Source organism: Cnephaeus nilssonii, assembly GCF_951640355.1.
Source record: "Cnephaeus nilssonii genome assembly, chromosome: 22".
NCBI classification, from domain to species: Eukaryota; Metazoa; Chordata; class Mammalia; order Chiroptera; family Vespertilionidae; genus Cnephaeus; species Cnephaeus nilssonii.
The window spans coordinates 6558554-6567914 of record NC_137093.1 but is presented as its reverse complement, the minus strand read 5'-3'; the positions used below and the strand labels follow the sequence as shown (position 1 = coordinate 6567914).

Sequence of the window (9361 nt, the reverse complement as noted above, 5' to 3'; positions counted from 1 at the left end):
ACCCACTGGGCATCAGCCTTCATCGGGGAGAATTAGGCAGTGAGGCAGCACAGTAGCCACATGGCAGTGCTAGGGCCCAAATCCCAGAGCAGACTCCCCTGAACAGAAACCTGGTAGGGACAAACGGTGGCGGGGGAGGGAGGTGGGTGCATGGGAAGGAGAAGGCTGGCAGAGGAGTTGGGGAAGGGAGCAACAGGTGACCAAGGCCAGAGGACAGGGGCAGCGGGGAGAGAGGCCAAGGGAGAACACCTACTCTGCCGACTTCCAGAAATGCCCGGGGTGAGACAGGCGGCGGTTTCGTTTTGGCAGTTTCTCCAGCATGTCCATGAGCTTGGTGAAGGTAGGTCTCTCCTCTTGTTCAAAGGCCCAGCAGAAGAGGAGGATGTCCTAAAAGAAGCCAATATGTGATGATTTAACATAAATGATGTCTATATTACTCCTTAGAACCTCATTGGATCTGTCCATTTGTATACCCATTTGTCCCACTTCCATATTCTTCAATCATCCATCCACCCATCATCCATCCATTTGTCCATCTATCCACCCATCCATCCATCCATCAGGCATGTACCCATCTAAATTCATGAATTTATAATCCATCCATCCATCCATCCATCCATCCATCCATCCATCCATCCAAAGATCCATCCATGCATCCAACCACTCATCCATCATCTATCCATCCATCATTCATACACCCATCAACCCATCCATTATCCATCCATCCATCCCATCTACCCATCCATCCATCCACCCATCCATCCATCCACCCATCCATGATCTATCCATCATCCATCCATCCATCCACCCATCCATCCACCCATCCATGATCTATCCATCATCCATCCATCCATCCATCCATCCATCCATCCACCCATCCATCTATCCATCCATCCATCCATCCATCCATCCATCCATCCATCCATCTATCCTTCTACTCACCTACTTTGTAGGCCAGTCGTCAGCAAACCGCGGCTCGCGAGCCACATGCGGCTCTTTGGCCCCTTGAGTGTTCTAACGCCACTTCTTCAAAATAGACTCGCTCAGGCCGAAAACCGACTTCTGTGCATGGCACCAAGTTTCAATCGCATTGTACATGCGCGCCCGCACGTGGTATTTTGTGGAAGAGCCACACTCAAGGGGCCAAAGAGCTGCATGTGGCTCGCAAACCGCAGTTTGCCGACCACTGTTCTAGGCCATATGGCAGACTAGGTTAGCCCTATTCTAGAAAGCCTGGAATACACTGAGATCAATAAAATACTCCTCAATGAGTTTGTGAACATTGTTCTTAATGGGGAGGGAGAAAAGGAATCCACATCACAATTCTATAAGTGCCCCTCAAAGTCATAGAGGGGAAAATTACTTATAGTAATATTCTCACCTGAGAAAGGAAACTTAAGAGGCAGGCAGCCCTTAAAAACATTCCAGATAATTACTCCCTCCCTGACTCATCTGTCTCTGATCAAAAGAGGGGAATTCGCTCTAGCTGGTTTGGCTCAGTAGATAGAGTGTTGGCCTACGGACTGAAGGGTCCTGGGTTTGATTTCAGTAGAGGGCACATGCCTCAGTTGAAGGCTCCCGGCCCTGGCTGGGGGCATATGGGCGGCAACCAATTGATGTGACTCTCACATCGATGTTTCTTTCTCTCTCTCTCTCTCTCTCTCTCTCTCTCTCTCGCTCTCTCTCTCTCTCTCTCTCTCGCTCTCTCTCTCTCTCCCTCCCTCCCTCCCACCCTCTGATGTGACTCTCTCACATCGGTGTTCTCTCTCTCTCTCTCTCTCTCTCTCTCTCTCTCTCTCTCTCTCTTCCTCCCTCCCTCCCTCCCTCCCACTCTCTTTAAATCAATGAAAAAATATCCTTGGGTGAAGATTAAAAAACAGGAATTCTTCATGCTATGTTTTAGAGGGCAATTATTAATATACTAGTGAGCTGGTGCACAGATTCCTGCACACTGAAAGGAAATTAATTAGAAGGTGGCCGGTGGGGTGGGGCTGTGTGATGGGCCGCACACACTCTGGAGCCAACCTCCCGCAGCCCCTCCCCGGCGTCTGCAGAGTGAGCGGGGTCCCTCCAGCAGGTGGGGTCCCTCAGCCTGGCCTGCAGGGAACGGGCCGAAACCGGCTCTCTGACATCCCCCAAGGAGTCCCGGAGTGGGAGAGGGCACTCCGCACAGTTGCTGTCATACAGGGTGTGGAACACAAACGCAAGTGTGCAGTAAACCAGATTTGGTGCCAACAGTGCCCCAGCAACAACATAACCCACGGCCGAAGGTGGAATCATGCGGCCCCATGGGGAATTGGGCTCCCTCCTCTCTGGTTTTGGGGTACATCACCTGAGAACCGCTGCTGCCAAGTCACTGCAACTCGGCAGCTCCTGTGTTGAGCGTCTGCCCCCTGGTGGTTAGTGTGCATCATAGCAACCGGTCAGACAATTGGACACTTAGCATATTAGCCTTTTATATATATAGATATTCAGGCTTTTGTGTTTCTGTTCTGAGTTGGACAATGCCTTAAATTTTTTAACATAGATGCAATTAAAATTAGATTACCAGTGATATTTTAATGAAGGTCTTTTTTTAAATTGACAGAAAAAGAAGGATTCCCTGGTTCTACTTAACTCAGAAGTCCATTGCCAGTAAAACCTGGCCAAGTGCTACTGCGCCCCTGATGGTAGGAACCTGAATTGCAGGCACAGTTCAGAGAGTTTTGCCTTCTAAGCTCCAAATCATTATAGGACAAGGCTGTGGGCATGCTTTTTGGTTACCCTTTGGGAAAGCACTTGCACTTCACACACACAAAAAAGAAGGCCCTGAACAGTCCCCAGGACCTGGCACCATCCCGACTCACCGAGATCTCTTTTCCCACGCCGATCTGGCTGAGGTTGGGTTTCAGGCCTGTGCCCATTTGCCAGATGATTGCCTCTGCTGGCTGGGTCTTGAAAGGCCACTCCCTGGCGTGAAGTTCATACCAGATTGTTCTGTTGGCAGACGTTGTTAAAGGGGTGTTGGTGTGATATGTTACTCGTATCCCCTCACTAACACCCACGCACCCGCCAGCCTGCTGGCTGATCACTCTGTCCCCTATTTCTTCCTCACGGCTGTGCTTAAGGCTTTCTTGGTGTCTTAGAATCATGCTTATCCCAGGATACCGCCTCTGGTGCCTTGATTAACATGAATCAAAACCTAGAACCTGAGTAATTTAATAGAGTGTGGCTGTAATTCTAGAGAGCCTGTAGGAGAATAATTAAGGATACAAGAGTCATTTACAAGGATGTTCTCTACAACATGATGCGTAACATTGAAGAAAGCAGGAATGATGCAAGTGTTCAGTAAAAGGAACAGGCTGCATGCATCATGGTAAACCCATAAAATGACATGGAATCCTACATTATTAACACATTTCAAAAAAAACCTTGCTGACATGACAAAAATGCTCAATATATCATTTTAAATGAAAAAAGAAACTATGTCTAAGATATAATGTTACTCTTTTTTAAAAAATATTACATATGGACCGACAAAAGAATGAAGAGAAACACTGTAAAGTGTTAACAGTGGCTATCTCTGAGATAGGACAGGAATTTTTCCTTGTGTGCTTGGGTTTTTCTAAGTATGAATCACCCTGTAGAATAAATGGAAGGAAGAGAACGGTCCGAGTCAGATTGCCCTGCGTTCAAGTTCTGATTCCACTCCGCACTTCCCTGAGTCCAGGTTTCCTAAGCTGCCAACTGCAGTGGGAGACGGTTTATCTGGGATGCTGAGTGGAGGACAATGCGATGCCAGGTTTATTCTAGAAGGATTGACTTTGTCATCACGTGTTTCATAGACAATGACAGTGTAATGACTGCAGAAAGGTCTGCTCCTGTGAGCAGCACATGGGAATGGACAGGGCCCAGGCTGGGCAGGATAAACGATGCTGGGAGGTGTGGGGGGCAGTGAGGACCATGTGGGTGTTCCTGGGATGCGGGTGTTGGAGCTTTTCCGTGAGGACAGGTCTCAGCTTGAAAAGGTTAAAAATAGAATGATGGGGAACCAGCTAGTATTGTAGGAAATATTAACCGTGTTGACCGTGACCGTTTTATTCTGATTAAAGAAGGCACATTCCTCCCTGGCTGGAGCTGACGTGGAGATGCAATCCTTCCTCCCCATTTGGAGCTGCCTGTTATCTGGAAAGATGAGCAAAGGTCCCCAGCCCCTTTTGCAAACCTGCAGGCCTTTGCAAACCTCTGGCCTGCTCACCTGTTAATTTGGGCACTCCCTTCGCTATTTCCCATGTAACCCCAGCCCTTGCAAATCACTCAGCCCTTTGCATTCCTGTAAACTGCCCTTTTGCCTACTTTCCTTTGTACTTATGTCTATATAAGCAGCTGGCTTATGATGGGCTGCACAGAAGATTTTTGTGGATAACCTGCTGCTCTCCCATGCTGCCGGCAATATTGGAATAAACACTCATATATGATTCAACCCTGTCTCTGCTTTATTGGCTTGAGTAGTGACAGGCAGCACAGATCCATTGTTGGTCTAGCTACAAGCTCACTGAGAACAAGGCTCTGCAACTCAGGGACTCCCTGAAACCATCCTCAGAGCTGACCTTTCCTCCAATCTAGGCTAATTTGTGTAAATCTGCCTTAAAGAGCACGAAGCACCCTGTTACCCTTCTGAATCAGAGGACTGTGTCAATCAGGCTATTTCTAGGGTTCCACGTCTCCCTTACATCGCTTCTCCCTGCTGACCTCATCCTTCTGGGGTGGGGAGGGGTGCTGCCACCCAGTGCTGGGATGTTGCTTTAGATGCTCAGGAAGTTCTCAAGTTAAGTGCTCAGTGGTTGATATCATCATCACAATAAACAATAACACTGATTGAGTGTTTACTTCTCGGTACATATGCCCTGTCCTTCTGGGAACTGTGAGTAACAAAGCACCCTTTCAATGGCAGTCGTTGCCCCATCTATTGGCCCATCATATCTGAATAACAATGAAAGCTCCATTTTAAAACAGGAGGCACTCTCATTATCCCCATTTTACAGATGAGGAAACCGAGGCCCAGGAAGGTTATGTTATCTTACTCGAAGTCACACAGCAAATAAGGTTGAATCCAGTTCATCTGACTACAGAATTGCATCACTGGCCATTGTGCTAGACTGGCAACCCTATGCCCCATCATGCAATGGGGGCAGAGAATTATCTGGGGGACAACACCTGTAGTTGATGGGTGAGGGCTGGTGAGGAGCACAGACAGACCGCAGGCTGCAGGCGCCGCTCCGGTGAAAGGAGAAAGGGAGGCTGTGGGAGCGGGAGCTCGTGCTGGGCTGGGTGCCCTGTGGGCGTTGGCTCACTTACTCCTGACAACACCTCAGTGGGTTTTATGATCTTTAATTAGGGCTTTGCGTGGTGAAATGACTCCCTGGGTCAAAGCACCAAATCTGGAGTGAGGCTGCCCTACGTTTGACTCCCAGCTCCTGCCGGACATCGGGCAAGTCACTGAGCCCCTCGGAGCCTGTTTCCTCACCTGTCAATGGCACCTGTTCATAAGAGCCCGAGCACAGTGCTCACTGCGCTTCTGAAAGGCCCTTTCGCTCTAGGTCATGCTTGAGCATGGCGTTCCCAAGCACCAAGGGGCATCTAATTGGCAGGAAACCAGAATGCAACAGTGTCAGGAACAAAGGTCTCCTTAAAACTTTCTTTTGCACCCAACTTGCAAGAGAAACTCACTTAAAGAAAAATACAAGTTGCTCAAGATGAAAACACCAGTGGAAAAGTAATTACTTCGGTACATTTTGTTAATTACATTCTTCTTTCTTTTGCTAAATTTATATGAAAATATACCAACTTAATTACTGCAATTTGGTTTCAGATAACAGTTTCTAACTAGATAAAGATTGGGGCATAAACGAATCAGGGAAAATGACAGCCACTAATGGGGTCCAAGTGACAGTCGTTGAGAATCCTAATGTGCCAGGAACCCCCTTCCCAGGTTGTACAGAGGGGGCGCAGTGGGTACTTTTCCATGGAAGATGGCCTAACATCCCTCCGTGGTGCTCAGTGTATCTACACACACTGCAGGCCTGCGGCTTTCCCGGGCAGCTTCCCCAGCGTTATCTCCACCAGCCCTGCCCCCACCCGGGACGGCTCAGGTGAGGGTTAGCCGGGCCGCTGGAGGGAGGAGGGCACAGAAGCCTTCCCAGCTGCACCTTCTCAGAGCACTCGGCCCACACCTTGGGGCTGTGTGTCCTGAATCCCCACCCCCCTCTCTACTTCCAAAGACATCTCATTCAGCCCGGTCCCTGTGCCTCAGTGCTTGAGCGTCGACCTATGAACCAGGAGGTCATGGTTCAATTCCCGTTCAGGGCACATGCCCAGCTTGCAGGCTCGATCCCCAGTGTGGGCATGCAGAAGGCAGCCCATCGATGGTTCTCTGTCATCACTGATGTTTCTATCCCTCGCTCCCTCTCCCTTCCTCTCTGAAATCAATTAAAAACAAAACAAAAACAACAGACGTCGGGTCTCTCCCAGGATGGCGGTTGCCCTTTACTGACAATCCTCCACTCTTCTTTCCCAGGCTCGAGCTGCGCAGATTCTGCGCCTTCTGGTTGGCTCCACTGGCTCTACTGGCCAGCTCATGGCAGCTCAAACTCACGGTGTACAATCGGTCCTCTTTGCCTTCCTGTCCCACCTCCAGGGTCTCTCTACCTTGGTGAGGTGCTAACTCTCCCTCTGCCCAGGTGCTTAAGGTGGAAATCTGGCCGCCACCCACATTCCGTCCACCATCAAACCCCATCGCTCCCATTTCTGAATGCGTCTCCATTCCCAGTTCCCACAGCCGCTGGCACTGACTCAGGGGACAGCACCAGCATCTCCGCCTGCACCGGTCACCCAGCCTCAATCCTGTCCTTCTCTTTTCCATTCCGCACACAGTACTGTGGTTGTGAACGAGCCAGGTAGCCTGCCATGGTCCATAACCACTTAGAAACCAGGCACGAAGATTTGCTGGGCCACCCTTTCTACTGCACCCGTCGGATCCCCCCAATCTCAGAAACCCAGCCACTCTGCCCCCACAGACAGGTGCCCTGTCCCTCCCAAAAGCAGCGCAGGAAACCTGGGCCGTGGGCCCCTGCCGGGCTGAGGCTCTGAAGGCCAGGGGGGCGCCTACCCGAGGGCAAAGACGTCCGAGTGCTTGGAGAAGGGCAGCTTGTCCTCCTCCGTGTCGGGGGACAGCTGGCGGATGATCTCGGGCGCCAGGTGGCACAGCCAGCCGCTCTGGATGCGCAGCTTGTCCTCCCGCCTGGAAAGCAGAGCACAGAGTGAGTCCTATGTCGCTGGCCGGGAGGGTCAGGCCCCAGCGCGGAGCCAAGCCCCTGTGCCATCTCTGCTGGCTTCCTGCATCTCCCTGTGGGGGCACTGCCTGACCTTGGACCTGAGGCTAAGACCCTGTGGGAGTGGCACAGGGAAGGCTGGTCTGGAGAGAGACACGCCACCCCCAAACCATCGTGGGGTCCCTTCGCCTCTGAGGCGCCCCTCCCCCGCTGCATTCCATAAATACAGCCGTCTCATCACTTGTGGGTCATGTTCTGTAGTCTCCACACACGTGTACCAGCGAATACGACATTGGTGCTCCTGGGAAGTACGGACAGAGACCCGCATGTGCGTGCACACACACCTCTCACATACATCATCTCAAATCCCAAACCACCCGTCCTGGTCCGTTCTGTTTTCTTTATTTTGCACAAGAGAAGTTGAGGCTCCGAGTGCTGAGTGCTTGTCCGGGGCTGCCCCTCTACCCACTGCCAGCTGGCCCCAGGGCTGGGGCTCCTTGCGCTGCATGGCAGACCCCCCCCCCCAACTCCACCCCCTGGTCACCTCCCCACGGCGCTGGAGCCACAGGGAAGAGTGGCCCTCTGTTCGCCCTCAGCGGGGAACAGGCCTGTCACGTGACTCCAATCCTTCCCCACCCTGACACCAGGCTCTGCTCTCTCACCAGGAGCCCAGCGGAGAGCAGGACCCACGGGGCCCCGTCCTCCTGGAGCCTGAACTTTGGTAGGAAAAGGCGATGATAAGTGACTTAAATAAACAGGAAAGACACATATGATAAGCACTGCACACAAAGTTAAAAGGGCAAGTGTCAAAGATAAGAGGAAGCTGGCTTTAGGTAAAATGTGAGCTACCATGGGCATGACCCAAAGGATCCAGCCCTCTGAACAAGAAAATTGTAGGCAGGCGGGGTAGTGAGACAAAGGTCCAAGGCAGGCCCCGTGTGGGGTGTTCTAGAACCCTAGAAACCAGTGTGCGTGGCACAGGTGACACCATCCTGTGTATCCATTCAAATGTGTCCATCCAAGCCCGGGTGGCTGGGCCTTGGTGGCTCCCCTTCCAGCACCGTCAACAATGCTGCGGGGGCGTCTTTGGGCATCTGTGAGCATTCCTCGGGATGCACCCTTAGAGGAGACAGGAAGCTGGCTCCCTTCTTCACACTCCGTCTTTAGCAAGTGCAGAACTTCCCATTTGAGACGGAAGTCCGACCTCCTGCAAGTCTCCCCTTTCTCCTAGGAAAGGACCGGTTATTTTGGGAGAGTGGGCAGGTGTGGGAGAAGGGGATGGGTATCTCCAACCATCAAGAGTGAGGATGTGCCCTGGCTGACGTTGCTCAGTGGTTAGAGTGTTGGCTGCACACCTAAGGGCCACGGGTTTGATTCCCAGTCAAGGGCACATATCTGAGTTGCAGGTTCGATCCCCAGTGATCCCTATTCCCAGACAGGCATGTGTTGGAGGCATGCAATCAATTTGTCTCTCTCACATTGATGCTTCTCTCTCTCTCTCCCCTCCCATCCTTCCCTTCTTCTCTCTCTGAAAATCAATGGGGAAAAAATACCCTCAGGTAAGGATTAACAAACAAACAAACAAACAAATAAACAAACAAAAAGGAGTGTGGCTGTGACGGGCCAGAGCCCCTACAGCAGTGGGGCCTCCGGGGCGCCTGCTGGGCACCCCAGGCTGGCTGGGTTGGAGGCTTCTTCCAGGGCAGGCTTCTGAGCTCCGCAAGGCGAGGCATCACCTCCTGAACTCATTCCTTCACATCCCACAGCGGGGGGTCCTGCCCTTTGAGAGCAACTATTCTCACCCTTTGCTTCCAATACAACAGCCACTAGCCATCCCGGCTACTGAGCAGCTGACATCCAGCCGATGCAACTGAAGAAGAGAGCTTTTTACTTATTTGAATTAAAGTTAAAATAGCCACCTGTGCCTAGTGGCGACCACCTTGGACAGTGCTACGCTAGACTATTATTTACAACAAATGGATTTTTTTCACTCCTGTGTATTTTAATAGGTTACCTTTTAACATGACCTTACGTGGGAACGAGCACTCTTT

General features: G+C 51.2%; 1 protein-coding gene across 1 annotated transcript in view; it reads right to left on the bottom strand.

The window, feature by feature from the left end:
* Positions 1-249: 249 nt before the first annotated feature.
* The window catches only part of KSR2 (kinase suppressor of ras 2), a gene marked incomplete at its 3' end in the record, with an annotated part of 274191 nt that continues 265079 nt past the window's right edge, over positions 250-9361 (bottom strand). The window contains exons 17-19 of the mRNA XM_079762501.1: positions 7148-7279; positions 2847-2976; positions 250-387 (exon numbers count right to left, since the gene is read on the bottom strand). Coding sequence (XP_079618627.1) covers positions 250-387; positions 2847-2976; positions 7148-7279 — 400 coding nt within the window. The remainder of the gene's footprint in view (positions 388-2846; positions 2977-7147; positions 7280-9361) is intronic.